Consider the following 21,108-nt stretch of genomic DNA (forward strand, 5'->3'; position numbering starts at 1 on the left):
AGCCGTGTCACTCCATGGATTCATTGCTGCTACGTGGCAGATTTCCGCGAGGCTGTGGAGTGTTCGCTTGCGCCTATTATTTGATGCGAAGGTTTCAAAAACTGTTAATACCGTATTGTTATCCATGGTATGGTACTCTGTGGTATTTGGGATAAGAAGATCCTCGCCACTTTTGGCCACCTGCCGGAGTATCCAACATGCTCTGAGGCTGTGCGTTGGTATGGTATCCGCTGTGCTATGACTTTTGCAGGGTCCGTTAAGTCATCCTTCCAATACGGTTCCATGCCCTGTAGAGGGTTTTTGTTTCTTTGTAACTAACTCGGGTGTCTTATGATAGTGCACCCTTTTACTTTGGACTGGGTGTATATTCTTAGCCGGATTATCCCAAAATTTTGTTTCGGTTTTCCAGGCGCTTTCCATCGCACAGTACTTTCGTACTATGGATGCCAAGTCAGCGAAGCGTGATATGTCACGACGACTTAAGGCGTTAAGGATTCCCTTGTCCGTGCAGTTATTGCAGAAAAATGAGACTGTGTCTTCCTCGCGACAGTCCTTAACCTTGTTCATTACAAGGAGGAATCTGGCCCAATAATGATGTACTGTTTCATGGGGCTCTTGCCTGATGTGGGAAAGATCGTTTATGTCTGGGCGGGTGGGTGGAATTGAGTCCGAACCCCTACCCAATCTGAGACCCAGGGGCCGAGGTGTTTCCAATATTGGAATTTTGGGTTCGGTATGTTGCCCGATAAGTCTGGCCCGCTGCCTGACTCTAGGTTCAGGGCTTGGGTGATGTCCTCCTGTAAACGAGTATCCGGCTTGGAGAGCTCAGGAATCCAAACATAGTTAGAATTCAAGATAGAAGAGGAATCGTCGTATTGTTCCTCCACCACCGCAACATGGTGGGTGACCGGTGGAGAGTTAATCTCCCTTTGATCGGGTTTAAGCCCAATCCGATCATAGTCCGTAGCGACTCCCAAGGCGGCGATGCGATCCAAGAGCTCGTTTAGGGAAGAGAGCTCCATTGGACCCATCTGCTCGGTGAATTCCGAGCCGACGTGGAGGTTGTTTTCGATGACCCGAGAAGTCATCGTCGGGGCAGCAGCCGAACGGGCGGTCATGATGAAACTGCCTAGCCGGAGAGTTTAGCCGATAGCCAGGGCTCCCCCGACGATGATGCTGTTCTTAACAACGAGACGAGGCATCCTTCCTTATGGTGACGGCACAGAGGAACTCTCAATGAAAGCACCAATGTCGGTGTCAAAACCGGCGGATCTCGGGTAGGGGGTCCCGAACTATGCGTCTAAGGCGGATGGTAACAGGAGGCTGGGGACACGATGTTTTACCCAGGTTCGGGCCCTCTTGATGGAGGTAAAACCCTACGTCCTGCTTGATTATTCTTGATAATATGAGTAGTACAAGAGTTGATCTACCACGAGATCGGAGAGGCTAAACCCTAGAAGCTAGCCTATGGTATGATTGTATGTTGTCCTACGGACTAAAACCCTCCGGTTTATATAGACACCGGAGGGGGCTAGGGTTACACAAGGTCGGTTACAAAGGAGGAGATATCCATATCCGTATTGCCTAGCTTGCCTTGCACGCCAAGTAGAGTCCCATCCAGACACGGGACGAAGTCTCCAATCTTGTATCTTCATAGTCCAACAGTCCGGCCAAAGGATATAGTCTGGCTGTCCGGAGACCACCTAATCCAGGACTCCCTTAGTAGCCCCTGAACCAGGCTTCAATGACGATGAGTCCGGTGCGCAGTGTTGTCTTCGGCATTGCACGGCGGGTTCTTCTCCAAATTTCAAACGTTTGTTAGGCAGTGTCCGGTACCATAAATGTTGAACCTCTTGGCTTCTGCGCCCAATAAGGGCTACATTCCACGCGTCGAATGAATTCGAGGCGCCAGGGCGTTTTTACATTCGCCCCCTAGCCAGATAAACAAATTTTCTATTAAAGGGATGGGGATTCTTAGATCCAATCCATACCATCCTCCCCTAGCGAGAATCCATTGGAACGTGCTTCGGAAAGATCCACTCCAACATGGCCGACCTCCACAGCTCCTCCTCTCGCCCCCGTAGCCCCAAGCCCGGTGATTGGGAGAGGTGTTCAGTCCTACACAGTCGATTAGTCGAACTGCAGACTAAGGGATTTCTCCCTCCGGCATATATGGTGCCCGTCCGAGCCAGGCTCGCCACCTACAATGGCGGGGAGCAAGCGGAGAGCTTTCCCAGCCCCTCTACGGGGGAGCGAGTATGCCTTGTCCCTTATTTATTGAGGGGACTCGGATTTCCGATTCATCTGTTCCTCCGCGGGCTCCTGGAGTTTTATGGTCTCCAACTGCATAATTTCACCCCTGCTTCCATTTTACACATCGCTGGCTATGTTGCCCTCTGCGAGTTATTCCTGGGCTGGGAGGCTCATTTCGAGCTGTGGAAAAGGTTATTTTGCCTTGTCCCTCGCACACAGAAGGGGTCACTTTATCAAGTGGGCGGAGCCAAAATATGGCGCATCGCCGAAACCGGATACCTGTCTGGTACTCCGAAGAAAAAGTCCGAAGACTGGCCTTCGGAATGGTTTTATATGAAGGACGTCCCCCTTCCGGACCCTGTTCGGCGGGGTCTTCCTGAGTTCAGCAATGCCCCTCTGAAGAAACGCCGAAGTTGGCACCCACGGAGCCCCCAGGAGGAAGACAACGGAGAAGTCCTTTACATGATGAACCGGATTAAAGCGCTGGCTCAATCAAGATTGACAGTAATCGAGGTTATGTCAATATGCATAATGCGGGGAGTTCAACCACTTCAATATCGAGGGCACCCCTTGTGGTGTTTTAACGGGGAAGATGACGCCACCCGTTGCGGGCGTAAGGGTCTTGACAACGCTGCCGCTTTAGCAAAAAATCTGTCCGAATTGTTCAAGGGAGAGGAAGAGGAGTTCATCCGCATCAAGCCACGGGATGGATTCTCCATGTACAACCCTCCAAGCTGGGTGAGTTACCTCTTCTTACTCCCGTTCTTACCGCATTCTTTGTCGTAGGTACTCACCTTGCCATTTTGCGGCAGGAACTGCGAAAAGCCATAAGGGAGGTTAGCAGCCCATCTCCACAACCAGAGGACCCTGACCAGGCCCATGGTGCCGAAGAAGATCCGGTCATATTCGTGGAGCTGATAGACCGGCAGTTCTATCAATTAAGATGTGATGACGCCATGGTGGCCATTACGGCCGACTATCTCGGACTGCTTCCTGCGTCGCACGTAAGAAAAACCAAAATTCCCAACTCCAAAAACTAGGATCCCCTTTTAGACACTTCACCTACCATATACATATGGTGTTTTTATAGGGAAGGCATTCGGGACGCCATGCCGAACCCGCAGCAACTCGCCCACAAGAGTCACTGAGGCCGGGCAGGCCAAAAAGAAAGGCGGTCAGGACGGAGACGCTGGCGCAGAGGTATGACAGAAACCCCGCTCCGTGGTTGTCTTTTTTGAGATGTAATGACGTCCATGTTTCTTTAATAGAAAAAACGCTCGCCGAAATATGCCGGTGAGGCTGCCGATCATGCTTCCACCAGTCGGGCTCCAGGACCGGACATAGAGGCGGAAGCCGACATGGGGCGGACGTCGGATAGTCCCCCTACAGAGGATGCGATAGGTTATCCGCTACACATTCAGAAGTGGAGAGCGCCATGAATCATAGGCGTCGTCGGGCCGTACTCCGTGACGCTTGCTTCTCACCAGAGGCATTTGATGCCTTCAATTCTGGAGAGGCGTAACTCTGTGCTGCCCAAAATGGTCTAGCCAGAGCCACGGACCAGTATGTAAAGGATGTACGATAAGAAAATCTGACGATTATATGTATCAGTAGCCCCTGAGACTTGAAACAGTTAGCAGAACTGATTTAAGAATCATCTTATTGTGCAGGTTCTTACAGAGAAGAATAGTCGACTGTCACAGGAGCTGGAGGAATGCAAGAGCCAACTTCGGGCCGCTGTTGCTGCATTGAAGGAACCTAAAAAGTCCCCAGCTGGTAACATTTTTTTCAAAGAATGATAGGTACCATATAGCGTGCGGCATGGCTGCAGATCTAATAATAGATGTTGCAGATGAATCCGGAGAGAATCCGGAGGAGCAGCACGCCGTACGATAGCTAAAGGCTGGCGAACGCGTGCTGACTGAGGTCAGGCGGGAGAAAAACAATCTCCAAGGCGCCAATACCAAGCTGAGCGTGGAACTGAAAGATGTTCGATCCTAGCTTGCAGACTCTGAGAAGGAGAATAAGCGGCTTCGACTTGGTATATTTAGTAAGTGCTTGAATGAACCCTTAATAAACGGGACGGCGGAGAAGCCGGCTAACAGAGTTATGTCTGCAGGTATGCTGACGGGTCGTCCCGTGGAGGAGATGCCCGGGTCTGTGGGTGATCTTCTATCCGAGCTCTCACAAGTGCACGAACAAGTTCGGCGGGTGATGCAAGGTATTTCCCAGGCCTTGTGGCCATCCGTCTCCCTGCCAGAAGGCGTTGGAGAGCTTGTGGAGAAGCTCAAGGGAGCGCGGCGGCGCTTCCGATTATGGAAGATATCTGCCTGCCATCAAGGTGCCAGGGAAGCCTGGGCCATGGTGAAGACGCGGTATACCAAGGCTGACCCAAATCACATGGCCGAGGTCGGACCTGTGGGGCCCGACGGGAAAGAGATCCCTGTTAGCTTAGTCTATGGGCAAGTAGAATTAGCCGCAAAGTATTCCCAACAGGATTGTAGGCTAGACCGCTTGTTGGATGGTATAGAAGAGGAATTTAGTCAGTCTACATGACTATGTAATTAAAATGACATGTTTAATGCCTTCTAGCCGGGTTGTAGATCATTTGTCAGGGCGGACCTTTTCGCTTCAACCTCGGGACCCGATAGTCCGGAGTGTATCCGAATACCCGCTCAGTTATATAAGAACCGGGGTATGCATGGAGACCAGGCGTAGGGGTCATTAGTGCTTGAACAGACAAGTGCCCAACTAGTTATGTTATATTACATGGGTAGTAAGAAACATCTTCCAGGGAGAATAGTTCCGTTAAGGGTTCCTTTCCCTGGGTATGCATGCCCTAAAGTGCATGTCCGAACTACAAGAGGAAACGCAGGAAAAAACATCTGGGGGAACATATGGAAAATAAAAAAATCATCTTTTGTTCACCGACCGAATATTCCCTTAAGAACGCTTGCTTTCGGCTTCACCTAGTCTGAGGTACACATCCGGCTGACCCGGCAGTAACAATCGCAGAGGTGCTCCCCTTATGCCCTAGCCGAATTAAAGGGAACGTAGGGCATAAATACAAGAGCCAGGCAACCCAGCTTGGCCAAAACTTAAGTCATATCGATGCATATAATGGCGAAGAAAAGGTACATGTGGAAGAATAACACATGTGCTGGGCATGAAGCCCAGATGGATAATTAAGCTTTTGTGTAAGAAGCCCCCAGGTATATTGAGCGTGGTTAGCGTATCTATAATGTGCAAGCGAGGCACAAGTTGGCCCTTGAAGGCCTTGAAAAAGAATAAAAGAAAGAAAGAGAAAAAAGACAGATAATATATATATGCAAAAAATGGGCAGAGGAAGGAGACAAACATAGAGTCCGGCGCTAGGTGTAGAAACTTCGGAGCCTGGCTGCGTTCCATGGGTTTGGCTCAAGTCGATTATTCGATGCATCCCGCAGACGGTACACTCCACCGGTCAGAACTTGGTCAATAATGAAGGGACCTTCCCATTTGGGCTTGAGCTTGGACTTTTTCTTCTCTGGCAGGCGTAGAACTAACTCGCCAACGTTATAAGTTTTGGCCCGTACTTCTCTGCTTTGGTATCTGCGAGTCTTTTGCTGATAAAATGCGGAACGGGATTTTTCCACGTCGCGCTCCTCCTCCAGGGTGTCCAGACTGTCCTGCCGATCGAGCTCAGCCTCTCTTTCTTCGTACATGTGCACTCGAGGTGAGTCATGAATTATGTCGCAGGGCAGGACTGCCTCTGCGCCGTACACCATAAAGAAGGGTGTATATCCGGTACTGCGATCCGGTGTGGTCCGCAGCCCCCAGAGTATGGAGTCGAGCTCCTCTACCCAGTGCGAGTTAGACTCTGTTAAGGACCACACTAATCTGGGTTTAATGCCGCTCATGATAAGACCATTTGCTCGCTTGACTTGGCCGTTGGTTTGTGGGTGATAGACGGAAGCATAATCGAGCTTGATGCCCATGTTGCTGCACCAGAGTTTGACCTTGTCGGCCGTGAAGTTCGTGCCGTTGTCAATGATGATGTTGTGGGGGACGCCATAACGGTGTACAACCCTGGATATGAAGTCTATCACCGGTCCGGATTTGGCTGTTTTAACAGGTTTGGCTTCTATCCATTTGGTGAATTTATCCACCATGACCAGTAGGTATTTTTTCTTGTGGGTTCCCCCCTTAAGGGGTCCGACCATGTCAAGCCCCCAGACCGCGAAGGGCCAGGTAATGGGGATTGTTTGGAGGGCGGTGGGTGGCATATGGCTTTGGTTTGCAAAAAGCTGGCAACCGGCGCAGCGTTGGACCAAGTCCTATGCGTCTGCCCGGGCCGTCGGCCAATAAAAACCTGTACGGAAGGCCTTGCTTACGAGGGCCCGGGCTGCAGCATGATGACCGCCGAGTCCGGCGTGAATTTCTGCCAAAATCTTCCGCCCTTCCTCTTCGGAGATGCACCTTTGAAGGACTCCGGTAGTGCTTTTCTTATATAGCTCTCCCTCGTGGACCGTGTAGGCTTTAGATCGCCGCATTATGCAGCGTGCCTCATTTTGGTCCTCGGGAAGTTCCTGCCTAGTTAGGTAGGCCAGGAATGGTTATGTCCACGGGGCGATGACGACCATTATTACGTGGGCTGAAGGTGTTATTTCGGTGGCAGAGCCTCCGATTATGTCAGAGTGTTCGGTATCGGGCGTTTTGGCCGGGTCCGGACTATTGTTACCGCTGTCCCCTTCACATACCACCGATGGATTAAACAACCTCTCCAAAAAGATGTTGGGGGGCCCGCGTTGCATTTTGCGCCGATGCGGGCAAGGATATCCGCCGCCTGATTGTTTTCCCGAGCCACATGGTGAAATTCGAGCCCCTCAAACCGAGCTGACATATTTAGGACGGCGTTTCGATAGGCCGCCATCTTCGGATCCTTGGCATCGAAGTCTCCATTTATTTGGGATATTGCGAGGTTTGAATCCCCACGCACCTCCAGGCGTTGAATGCCCATGGAGACTACCATCCGAAGACCATGCAGTAGAGCTTCGTATTCGGCTGCGTTGTTGGAGTCTGTATACAGTATCTGCAGTACGTACTGAACGGTATCTCCAGTTGGGGACGTCAGGACGACGCCAGCCCCTAGACCAGCCAACATTTTAGAGTCGTCGAAGTGCATGATCCAATTGGAGTATGCGCCGTACTCTTTAGGGAGTTCGGCTTTCGTCCATTCAGCGACAAAGTCGGCCAATACTTGCGATTTAATGGCTCGCCGAGGTTTGTATGTTATGTCGAACGGGAGGAGCACAATTTCCCATTTGGAAATCCGGCCCGTAGTGTCGCGGTTGTTTATAATATCATTAAGTGGCACTTCCGAGGCTACTTTAATCGAACACTCCTGAAAGTAGTGTCGCAGCTTCCGGATGCCATGAATACCGCATAGGCTATCTTTTGGTAATGTGGGTACCGTGATTTGCATGGAGTGAGGATGGTGCATACATTGTATACCGGCTTTTGAAGAGGGAATTTATGTCCATCAGCTTCTCGTTCGACGACGAGCACTGCGCTTACAACTTGGTGAGTTGCCGCAATGTACAACAGCATTGGTTCGCCGATGTTTGGCGGGGCCAGGATTGGGTTGGTTGCCAGTATGGCTTTTATTTCTTCCAATCCGGCTGTGGCGGCGTCCGTCCACTCAAAGTGTTCGGTGCGTCGAAGGAGGCGATAAAGGGGTAATTCCTTTTCTCCTAAGTGGGAGATAAAGCGGCTTAGAGCCGCCACACATCCAGTTAATTTCTGGATTTGCTTGAGGTCTGTTGGGGTAACCAACTGTGACAAAGCTCGAATTTTGGCCGGATTAGCTTCAATTCCTCTACTGGAGACAAGGAAACCCAGGAGTTTTCTGGCTAGCACGCTGAAAACGCATTTTTCCAGATTGAGCTTGATGTCGTATGTTCGGAGGTTGTCGAATGTGAGCCTCAAGTCTTCTATTAGAGAGTCGACGTGTTTGGTTTTGACGACCACATCATCTACGTATGCCTCTACTGTTTTGTCGATATGTTTCTCCAGACATGTCTGAATCATGCGTTGATACGTTGCGCCGGCGTTTTTGAGCCCAAAAGGCATTGTGTTGAAACAGAATGGGTCGTATGGTGTGATAAATGTCGTTGCGGCTTGGTCGGACTCCGCCATCTTGATTTGGTGGTAGCCAGAGTATGCGTCGAGGAAACACAATGACTCGTGTCTGCGGTAGCATTGATAATTTGATCGATGCGGGGGAGGGGGGAGGGATCCTTTGGGCAAGCCTTGTTGAGGTCCTTGAAATCGACACAGAGGCGCCAGGATTTGTCCTTCTTTGGTACCATCACCAGGTTTGCTAGCCAGTCCGAGTGTTTTATTTCTCTAATGAATCCGGCCTCCAATAACTTGGCTAGTTCCTCTCCCATAGCCTGTCTCTTAGGTTCAGAGAAACGCCGAAGAGCCTGCTTGACCGGCTTGAATCCCTTTACGATACTGAGGCTGTGCTCGGTCAGCCTGCGTGGGATTCCTAGCATGTCTGAGGGGTGCCAGGAGAATATGTCCCAATTCTCACGCAGGAACTCTCGTAGTGTGGCGTCCACGGCGGGGTTTAACTATGCCCCGATGGAGGCTGTTTTTGTAGGGTCCGTTGGGTGGACTTGGAATTTGACTATTTCGTCCGCTGGTTTAAAAGAGGTGGACTTGGATCTCTTGTCAAGTATTACATCGTCCATGTCCACCGTGGAGCGTAGCGCAGTTAATTCCTCGGCCGAGAGGGCTTCGGATAATGCCTCGAGGGCCAATGCGGTTGTTTTGTTTTCGGCGCGAAGTGCTGTGTCCGGATCACTAGCGAGAGTGATGATTCCGTTGGGCCCGGGCATTTTGAGCTTCATGTACCCATAATGGGGTATGGCTTGGAAGATCGTGAACGCCTCCCGTCCTAAAAGTGCGTGGTATCCACTACTAAACAGGGCCACTTGGAATGTAATTTCTTCGGACCTATAGTTCTCCGGCGTGCCAAATACCACATCTAGTGTGATTTTCCCATCACAGCATGCTTCCCGACTAGGGATGATTCCTATGAAGGTTGTGCTGCTTTGATCAATGCGGTTCCAGTCTATTTCCATTTTCTGAAGAGTTTCCTGATAGATGTGGTTTAATCCACTGCCGCCATCCATGAGTACTTTGGTGAGTCGAAAGCCATCCACAATTGGACTGAGGACCAGTGCAGCTGGTGCTCGGGCAGTTCAGAATTTAGGTTCGTCACTGGCATTGAAGGTAATAGCCGTGTCACTCCATGGATTCATTGCTGCTACGTTGCAGATTTCGGCGAGGCTGCGGAGTGTTCGCTTGCGCCTATTATTTGATGCAAAGGTTTCAAAAACTGTTAATACCGTATTGTTATCCACGGGATGGTAATCTGTGGTATTTGGGATAAGAAGATCCTCGCCACTTTTGGCCACCTGCCGGAGTATCCAACATGCTCTGAGGCTGTGCGTTGGTATGGTATCCGCTGTGCTATGAATTTTGCAGGGTCCGTTAAGCCATCCCTCCAATACGGTTCCATGCCCGGTAGAGGGTTTTTGTTTCTTTGTAACTAACTCGGGTGTCTTATGATAGTGCACCCTTTTACTTCGGACTGGGTGTATATTCTTAGCCGGATTATCCCATAATTTCGTTTTGGTTTTCCAGGCGCTTTCCATCGCACAGTACTTTCGTACTATGGATGCCAAGTCAGCGAAGCGTGATATGTCACGGTGACTTAAGGTGTTAAGGATTCCCTTGTCCGTGCAGTTATTACAGAAAAATGAGACTACGTCTTCCTCGCGACAGTCCTTAACCTTGTTCATTACAAGGAAGAATCTGGCCCAATAATGATGTACTATTTCATGGGGCTCTTGCTTGATGTGGGAAAGATCATTTATGCCTAGGCGGGTGGGTGGAATTGAGTCTGAACCCCTACCCAATCTGAGATCCAGGGGCCGAGGTGTTTCCAATATTGGAATTTCAGGTTCCGGTATGTTGCCCGATAAGTCTGGCCCGCTGCCTGACTCTAGGTTCAAGGCTTGGGTGATGTCCTCCCGTAAACGGGTATCCGGCTCGGAGAGCTCAAGAATCCGGACATAGTTAGTCCTCAAGATAGAAGAGGAATCGTCGTATTGTTCCTCCACCACCGCAACATGGTGGGTGACTGGTGGAGAGTTAATCTCCCTTTGATCGGGTTTAAGCCCAATCCGATCATTGTCCGTAGCGACTCCCAAGGTGGCAATGCGATCCAAGAGCTCGTTTAGGGAAGAGAGCTCCATTGGACCCATCTCCTCGGCGAATTCCGAGCCGATGTGGAGGTTGTTTTCGATGACCCGAGAAGTCATCGTCGGGGCAGCAGCCGAACGGGCGGTCATGATGAAACTGCCTAGCCAGAGAGTTTGGCCGACAGCCAGGGCTCCCCCGGCGGTGATGTTGTTCTTAACAACGAGACAAGGCATTCTTCCTTATGGTGACAGCACAGAGGAACTCTCAATGAAAGCACCAATGTCGGTGTCAAAACCGGCGGATCTCGGATAGGGGGTCCCAAACTGTGTGTCTAAGGCGGATGGTAACAGGAGGCTGGGGACACGATGTTTTACCCAGGTTCGGGCCCTCTTGATGGAGGTAAAACCCTACGTCCTGCTTGATTATTCTTGATAATATGAGTAGTACAAGAGTTGATCTACCACGAGATCGGAGAGGCTAAACCCTAGAAGCTAGCCTATGGTATGATTGTATGTTGTCCTACAGACTAAAACCCTCCGGTTTATATAGACACCGGAGGGGGCTAGGGTTACACAAGGTCGGTTACAAAGGAGGAGATATCCATATCCGTATTTCCTAGCTTGCCTTCCACGCCAAGTAGAGTCCCATCCGGACACGAGACGAAGTCTCCAATCTTGTATCTTCATAGTCCAACAGTCCGGCCAAAGGATCTAGTCCGGCTGTCCGGAGACCCCCTAATCCAGGACTCCCTTAGCAATATATCTCGGAATGGCTATGTAAATGCCATAATAGGTAGGTATGGTGGCTGTTTTGAGGAAGATAATAGGAGGTTTATGTGTGAAAGACCGTATCATATCACGGGGTTTGGATGCACCGGCGAAGTTCGCACCAACTCTCAATGTGAGAAAGGGCAATGCACCGTACCGAAGAGGCTAGCAATGATGGAAGGGTGAGAGTGCGTATAATCCATGGACTCAACATTAGTCATAAAGAACTCACATACTTATTGCAAAAATCTACAAGTCATCAAAAACCAAGCATTACGCGCATGGTCCTAGGGGGATAGATTGGCAGGAAAAGACCATCGCTCGTCCCCGACCGCCACTCATAAGGAGGACAATCAATGAACACCTCATGTTTCAAATTTGTTACATAACGTTTACCATACGTGCATGCTACGGGACTTCCAAACTTCAAGAAAAGCATTTCTCAAATTCACAACTACTCAACTAGCACGAATTTGATATTATTACCTCCATATCTCAAAACAATCATCAAGCACCAAACTTCTCTTAGTATTCAAAACACTCATAGGAAGATTTTTACTAATCTTGAATACCTAGCATATTAGGATTATAGAAAATTACCATGCTATTTAAGACTCTCAAAATAATCTAAGTGAATCATGAGAGATCAATAGTTTCTATAAAACAAATCCACCACCGTGCTCTAAAAGATATAAGTGAAGTACTAGAGCAAAACTATATAACTCAAATGATATAAGCGAAGCACATAGAGTATTCTAACAAATTCCAAATCATGTATGGCTCTCTCAAAAGATGTGTACAGCAAAGATGATTGTGGTAAACTAAAAAGCAAATACTCAAATCATACAAGACGCTCCAAGCAAAACACATATCATGTGGTGAATAAAAATATAGCTCCAAGTAAAGTTACCGATAGAAGTAGACGAAAGAGGGGATGCCTTCCAGGGCATCCCCAAGATTTGGCTTTTATGTGTCCTTAGATTATCTTGGGGGTGCCATGGGCATCCCCAAGCTTATGCTCTTGCCACTCCTTGTTCCATAATCCATCAAATCTTTACCCAAAACTTGAAATCTTCACAACACAAAACTCAAAGTAGAAAATCTCGTGAGCTCCGTTAGCGAAAGAAAACAAAAGACCACTTCAAGGTACTGTAATTAAATCATTATTTATTTATATTGGTGTTAAACCTACTGTATTTCAACTTCTATATGGTTTATAAACTATTTTACTAGCCATAGATTCATCAAAATAAGCAAACAACACACGTAAAACAGAACAGTCTGTAGTAATCTGTAGCTAGCGCAAGATCTGGAACCCAAAAAATTTAAAATAAATTGATGGACGTGCGGAATTTATCTATTAATAATTTAAAAAATAATTAACTAAATAGAAATTTCCAAATAAAAATGGCAGCAGTTCTCGTGAGCGCTAAAGTTTCTGTTTTTTATAGCAAGATATCAAGACTTTCCCCAAGTCTTCCCAACGGTTCTACTTGGCACAAACACTAATTAAACACAAAAAAACACAACCAAAACAGAGGCTAGGTAAATTATTTATTAATAAACATGAGAAAAAACCCAGGAATAAAAATAAAACTGGGTTGCCTCCCACCAAGCGCTATCGTTTAACGCCCTTAGCTAGGCATAAAAAGCAAGGATAGATCTAGGTATTGCCATCTTTGGTAGGCCATCCATAAGTGGCTCTCATAATAGATTCATAAGGTAATTTAATTTTCTTTCTAGGAAAGTGTTCCATGCCTTTCCTTAACGGAAATTGGAATCTAATATTTCCTTCCTTCATATCAATAATCGCACCAACCGTTCTAAGGAAAGGTCTACCAAGAATAATAGGACATGAAGGATTGCAATCTATGTCAAGAACAATAAAATCTACGGGCACATAATTCCTATTTGCGATAATAAGAACATTATTAATTCTTCCCATAGGGTTTCTTAATAGTGTAATCTGCAAGGTGCAAGTTTAGAGAGCAATCATTAAAATCACGGAAACCTAACAAATCGCACAAAGTCTTTGGGACCGTGGAAACACTAGCACCCAAATCACATAAAGCATAGAACTCATGATCTTTAATGTTAATTTTAATAGTTGTATCCCACTCATCATAAAGTTTTCTAGGGATAGAAACTTCCAACTCAAGTTTTTCTTCGTAAGATTGCATCAAGGCATCAACGATATGTTTAGTAAACGCTTTATTTTGACTATAAGCATGAGGAGAATTTAGCACGGATTGCAACAAGGAAATACAATCAATCGAAGAGGAATTTTCATAATTAAATTCCTTGAAATCCAAAATAGTGGGTTTAGCAACATCTAGGGTTTTAATTTCTTTAATCCCACTTTCATCAAATTTAGCATCGAGATCTAAAAACTCTGAATTTTTGGAACGCCTTCTAGGTAAAGGTGAATCATGATCAATCCCATCATTATTAAGATTCATATTGCAAAACAAAGATTTAATAGGGGATACATCAATAACTTTTAGATATTCATCTTTATTTTCATAGGAACTAGAAGAACACGCTCTTATACAGGCATCTTTCTTAGCACGCATCCTAGCGGTTCTTTCTTTGCACTCATCAATGGAAATTCTCATGGCTTTGAGAGACTCATTGATATCATGCTTAGGTGGAATAGATCTAAATTTCAAAGAATCAACATCAAGAGAAATTCTATCCACGTTCCTAGCCAAATCATCAATCTTAAGCAATTTTTCTTCAATCAAAGCATTGAAATTCTTTTGCGAAGTAATAAATTCTTTAATATTAGATTCAAAATCAGAGGAAATCTTATTATAATTTCCATAAGAATTGTTGTAGGAATTACCATAATTATTAGAGGGATTACTAGGATAAGGCCTAGGATTAAAATTCCCTCTATGCGCGTTGTTACCAAAATTGTTCCTACCAACAAAATTCACATCCATAGATTCATTATTATTCTCAATCAAAGTAGACAAGGGCATATCATTAGGATCAGAAGAAACACTCTTACTAGCAAATAATTTCATAAGTTCATCCATCTTTCCACTCAAAACATTAATTTCTTCTATCGCATGCACCTTTTTATTAGAAGATCTTTCAGTATTCCATTGAGAATAATTAACCATAATATTATCTAGGAGTTTAGTAGCTTATCCTAAAGTGATTTCCATAAAAGTGCCTCCCGCGGCCGAATGTAAAAGATTTCTAGAAACAAAATTCAATCCGGCATAAAAATTTTGTATAATCATCTAGAAATTCAAACCATGAGTAGGGCAATTACGTATCATTAATTTCATCCTGTCCCAAGCTTGTGCAACATGTTCATGATCAAGTTGCTTAAAATTCATAATATCGTTTCTGAGGGAGATGATCTTAGCGGGAGGAAAATACATAGAGATAAAAGCATCTTTGCACTTGTTCCAAGAATCAATACTATTTTTGGGCAAAGACGAAAACCAAGCTTTAGCATGATCTCTAAGCGAAAAAGGAAATAGCTTCAACTTAACAATATCATTGTCCACATCTTTCTTCTTTTGCATATCACACAAATCAATGAAGCTATTTAGATGTGTAGCGACATCTTCACTAGGAAGGCCGCAAAACGGATCTTTCATGACAAGATTCAGCAAAACAACATTAATTTCACAAGATTCAGCATCGGTAAGAGGAGCAATCGGAGTGCTAATAAAATCATTGTTGTTGGTATTGGTAAAGTCACACAATTTAGTGTTATCTTGAGCCATCGTGACAATCAAGCAATCCAACACACAAGCAAACAAAAAGCAAACGGGCAAAAAGAGGCAAATAGAGAAAGAGAGGGAGGATAGAGAGAGAGGGCGAATAAAACAGCAATGGTGAAGTGGGGGGGAGGAAAACGAGAGGCAAATGGAAAATAATGTAATGCGGGAGATAAGGGTTGTGATGGGTACTTGGTATGTTGAATTTTGCGTAGACTCCCCGTCAACGGCGCCAGAAATGGCTCGTTGTCGGGAGTCAAATCTTGACTTGCACGAACCTCCTCGGCAACGGGGCCAGAAATTATTCTTGCTACCTCTTGAGCACTGCGTTGGATTTCCCCTAAGAGGAAAGGATGATGCGGCAAAGTAGCGTAAGTATTTACCTTAGTTTTTGAGAACCAAGGTATCAATCCAGTAGGAGGTTGCGCGCGCGTCCCTAGTACATGCACGAAACAAATAACTCCTCGCAACCAACATGATAAGGGGTTGTCAATCCCTTCATGGTCACTTACGAGAGTGAGATCTGATAGATATGATAAGATAATATTTTTGGTATTTTTGTGATAAAGATGCAAAGTAAAATAAAAGCAAAGTAAAAAAGCAAAGGAAATAACTAAGTATTGGAAGATTAATATGATGAAGATAGACCCGGGGGCCATAGGTTTCACTAGTGGCTTCTCTCAAGAGCATAAGTATTTTACGGTGGGTGAACGAATTACTACTGAGCAACTGACAGAATTGAGCATAGTTATGAGAATATCTGGGTGTGATCATGTATATAGGCATCACGTCCGAGACAAGTAGACCGACTCCTGCCTGCATCTACTACTATTACTCCACTCATCGACCGCTATCGAGCATGCATCTAGAGTATTAAGTTCATGAAAACAGAGTAACGCCTTAAGCAAGATGACATGATGTAGAGGGATAAATTCATGCAGTATGATAAAAAAAACCATCTTGTTATCCTCGATGGCAATAATACAATACGTGCCTTGCTGCCCTACTGTCATTGGGAAAGGACACCGCAAGATTGAACCCAAAGCTAAGCACTTCTCCCATTGCAAGAAAGATCAATCTAGTAGGCAAAACCAAACTGATAATTCGAAGAGACTAGCAAAGATAACCAATCATACATAAAAGAATTCAGAGAAGATTCAAATATTGTTCATAGATAATCTTGATCATAAACCCACAATTCATCGATCTCAACAAACACACCACAAAAAGAATATTACATCGAATAGATCTCCACAAGAGAGGGGGAGAACATTGTATTGCGATCCAAAAAGAGAGAAGAAGCCATCTAGCTAATAACTATGGACCCGAAGGTCTGAGGTAAACTACTCAAACTTCATCGCAGAGGCTATGGTGTTGATGTAGAAGCCCTCCGTGATGGATGTCCCCTTCGGCGGAGCTCCGAAACAGGCCCCAAGATGGGATCTCGTGGATACAGGAAGTTACGGCAGTGGGATTAGGGTTTTGGCTCTGTACCTGATCGTTTAGGGGTACGTAGGTATATATAGGAGGAAGGAGTACGTCGGTGGAGCAACAGGGGGCCCACGAGGGTGGAGAGCGTGCTTGGGGGGGGAGTAGGCGCGCCCCCTACCTCGTGGCCTCCTCCTTTATTTCTTGACATAGGGTCCAAGTCTCCTGGATCATGTTCGGTGAGAAAATCACGTTCCCGAAGGTTTCATTCCGTTTGGACTCCGTTTGATATTCCTTTTCTTCAAAACCCTAAAATAGGCCAAAAAACAGCAATTCTGGGCTGGGCCTCCGGATAATAGGTTAGTCCCAAAAATAATATAAAAGTGGATAATAAAGCCCAATAATGTCCAAAACAGTAGATAATATAGCATGGAGCAATCAAAAATTAAAGATACGTTGGAGACGTATCAGTGCTTCACTTATATCTTTTAGAGCACGGTGGTGGTTTATTTTATAGAAATTATTGATCTCTCATGCTTCACTTATATTATTTTGAGAGTATTTTAGAACAGCATGGTAACTTGCTTTGGTTATAAAATTAGTACTAATATGATAGGCATTCAAGATGGGTATAATAAAAACTTTTATATAGAGTGCATTAAAAACTATGAGAAGTTTGATACTTGATAATTGTTCTGAGATATAAAGATGGTGATATAAGAGTTGTGCTAGTTGAGTAACTGTGAAATTGAGAAATACTTGTGTTCAGGTTGGCAAGTCCCATAGCATGCACGCATGGTAACCGTTGTGTGACAAATTTGAAGCACGAGGTGTTCTTTGAGTGCCTTCCCTATGAGTGGTGGTCGAGGACGAGCAATGGTCTTTTCCTACCAATCTATCCCTCTAGGAGCATGCGCGTAGTGTTTGGTTTTGATGACTTGTAGATTTTTGCAACAAGTATGTGAGTTCTTTATAACTAATGTTGAGTCCATGGATTGTACGCACTCTCACCCTTCCACCATTGATAGCCTCTCTTGTACCGCGCAACTTTCGCCGGTACCATAAACCCATCATTTACCTTCATAAAAACAGCCACCATACCTACCTATTATGGCATTTACATAGCCATTCCGAGATATATTGCCATGCAACTTTCCACTGTTCCTTTTATTATGACATGCTCATCATAGTCAGATTGCTTTGCATGATCATGTAGTTGACATCATATTTGTGGCATGGCCACCATTCATAAAATTTTTATACATGTCACTCTTGATTCATTGCACATCCCGGTACAGCGCCGGAGGCATTCACATAGAGTCATATTCTGTTCTAAGTATTGAGTTGTAAGTAAATAAAAGTGTGATGATCTTCATTATTAGAGCATTGTCCCATGTGAGGAAAGGATGATGGAGACTATGATTCCCCCACAAGTCAGGATGAGACTCCGGACGAAAAAAAGAGGCGATAAAAAAGAATATATAGGGTCGCGCTATTCGTCACCCTAGGTGAGGAATAGTTATTCTTCACCCCCCCTCTATTTTACCATCAATGCACCATAATTTTACGTTTCGTAAGTTTTGTCTTATTTCCGACGTAAAAAGGGACCGTAACAAAAATATATAATCGCCGTAAAAAATATTTTATGTTATGTAAAATTACAAACGTAAAAATATAGTCTAAAATACACATAAACTGCAAATTTTCTTGTCTTATGACCTATATTTTTATTTTCTTATGTCAAATTTTACGTATTGAATCAATAAGAATGTAACTATTTGAATTTGAAACGTAATTTAATTATGAAATGATCGTAAGATTACCTCGGGTGAAGAATAACTTATTCTGCACCCTGGGTGATGAATAGTAACACTATATATATAGGAACCCCGTTCCCCTTATAGGATCCGAATCGGTACGACAAAAAGAAACAAGCCCACCCCGAAACCCAAAACAAAACACACCAGGTTCGACCCGATCCCACCAAAAAAACCTCGTCGTCTCCCTCCCACGCCGGCACCGCCCACCCCCGCGCACCGGCCGCCGCCCTCCCCCGTGCACCGGACGCCGCCCTCCCCCGCGCACCGGCCGCCGCCCTCCCCCGCGCAGCGGCCGCCACCCTCCCCGCCCATCGGTCGCCTCCCTCCCCCACGCACCGGCCGCCTCCCTCCCCCGTGCTCCGGCCGGCTCCCTCCCCTCGCTCCGGCCGCCTCCCTCCCCGTCCTCCGGCCGCCTTTCTCCCCGAGATCCGGCCGCCTTCCCTGCGAGGTCCCATGGCCGCACCACCGTCCCCCAGCCCCTCCGTCCGCAAGCGAGGGCTTTGGGCCGCCCTCCTCGCCCTGGGTGCTCGGCTGGCCATCGGCGGCAGAAGCGTGGTGGCGGGTGCTCGCGTGTTGGGGTACTGGTGTGCTGCTTCTCCGGCGAGGACGCCATGCTACACTGGCACCGCCACTCATCTCCATTTTCTCTGGTATATTTCTGTAGTAGTTCTTCAGTGCGCACAAAAAGGACCAGCAGTTCAATTACTATAAATTACTAAATTCCTTAAGCTGGCCTCCTCTCGTACTTCAGATTTTCAATATTGGTCTAGTCAGTATGGTGAAGATGAAGTTCCTTTATTAACTTCTCCGGTTAATATACATGAACATGGTCATCTTTTTTACATGTACTAACATCAGCTCATTCAGAGTTGTTCCTGTGCTTGTAACACAAATCAGCTCAAAATCTCGAGAGAAGTAAGCTCAAAGAAAAAAAAATACAGAAGTTCGAAGCCAAGATGTTTGCATATGTTTTGTTGAATTGAATTCCTTCCTAAAAAAGAACTAAAGGAGGTTAAGAAGCATGGTTGTATTTTCTTATGTGTTTTTTCCCTTCAATTACAGAAAAAAGGGCAACTACATATTTTGCAATGTTTCAGCTACAAAAGATACATCAGTTCAAATGAGAAAAAACATGAGTTCAAAAAATATATAAAGGAGGCTGTGAGCCAAAATAACTGATATTTTTGTTCTGTTTAATTTTTCAGCTGAAAAAGAGAACAATTTCTCTCTATCTATCCTTCTTTTGAGGAAGATTGGGATGGGAGTCGGTGAGGGGGGGGGGGCAAAGTGTGTTGTTGCTTCTACAATTTCAAACATGAATTTGAGAAAAGTTATTCCTTGGCTAAGTTCAAAAATTGTCATTCTGTGAAGTTCAACTATTCAACCATGAACTACTAAATGCTGGAGTTGCATTTTGTTTCTTCAGTACATACATGATTGAATGTAATCAATGGAACATATGTCGAATCTCCAAGATAGATTTCATATTTATTTTCTTGCAAGTAGCAAATCTTTCCGTGGATCAGTACAACTTATGTACGACCTTTTGTTCACAAATATTGTAGTATTGTTTCTACATGAATCTTTTTAGTACTTTGTACAGCAAGTGTTGTCCATTTGTAAAATTATGTGAATGAGTAGCATAAATAAATAAAATATGAAAAAAGGCATCCTTCACTCTTGCAGTCTTGAAGGTAATTAAGTGCCTTCAGAAATTCTAACAATCCATCCTAGACTAACCAAAACAGTACATGTTAGTTTCTTAAAAAGAATCTAGTATAAGTTGATCAACGTTTTAATTCTTTTAACTATATATGCACTTCATTATAGTCAACCATTGGTTAATTTGTCAACTGCAAGTGAATAATGATCTTGCATTGTTGAGAAACACCTACCAGAATGTGGTTCAGAAACAAAAGTAAGTTAAAGAGAGGGGGTGCGGTCACTGAACCCTGATGGTGCACTCACATTGCTAACTGAAATGTTCACTATTTGTATACCACTATTGCATTGTGATATCTATCTAACTAGGCCGAAGGTTCTTAAGGGTGTCCTGATTTGGTCAACATGTTCTCTGTTTATTCTGTTTTAATGTCTGCAGTACATTCCAACTTGGCGTGATTCACATCATCGTTAGCACCATGTTCGCTGGCAAGACTACTGCGCTTCTCTGTCGGCACCGACAGGTACTCACCCCGTCCCATCTCTTGTTTACTGCTTCATTTTTGCGTTGCTAAAATACAGAAAAAAGAAGTGAGTTCAAATTGTAAAAAAGTAAGAAGCTAGATGTTAAAAAAAATCAGAAGCCGTTTTAGTGAATCTATATTGAAAATTAACTCATGTTTTAGTGAACCAGAACTGGTTTGTACTTTTTTCTTGATGCGTGTTCATGAGCAGTTCGAAACGTGTACTTGTTCCCTGCTTTGCTATAACACTTGTTAGATTGCTATCCAAAAAATGTCATGTATTCATGAATTTGCTGCTGGTGTAGCAGCCCAGTATATATTTTATCATCAGTTCATAAAGGAAAGCTGAATCAGTGCAATGTGCGTATTAAAAAAATCAATTTTATATTGTATGGTAGTTCGCTGTATACAAAATTTGTAATAGTTTGGCCAAAATAAAGTTCGCATAGTTCAGACTTGTGAGGCAGTAATGTTCAGTGAGAGAAAATCATCAGTTTAAATATATATGCAGGAGGTTGAGAGCATAAAAAATGTGATTTTTTTATGCGTTTAATTTTTCAGCTGTAAGAGAGAAGAATTTCTCTCTTGTCTATCTTGCTTCTCAGGAAAATTGGGCGGGGAGTCGAGAAGCCGGGCAAAATGTGTTGCTGCACAAGCA

The 21,108-nt window shown here is 45.1% G+C and overlaps 1 protein-coding gene across 1 annotated transcript in view; it reads right to left on the reverse strand.

The window, feature by feature from the left end:
- Positions 1-18,576, reverse strand: part of LOC125554569 (protein BZR1 homolog 1-like) — a 36,460-nt gene extending 17,884 nt beyond the window's left edge. The window contains exon 1 of the mRNA XM_048718089.1: positions 18,409-18,576. Coding sequence (XP_048574046.1) covers positions 18,409-18,576 — 168 coding nt within the window. The remainder of the gene's footprint in view (positions 1-18,408) is intronic.
- Between the last annotated feature and the right edge of the window lie 2,532 nt (positions 18,577-21,108).

Source organism: Triticum urartu, chromosome 4 (genome assembly GCF_003073215.2).
Source record: "Triticum urartu cultivar G1812 chromosome 4, Tu2.1, whole genome shotgun sequence".
Taxonomy (NCBI): domain Eukaryota; kingdom Viridiplantae; phylum Streptophyta; class Magnoliopsida; order Poales; family Poaceae; genus Triticum; species Triticum urartu.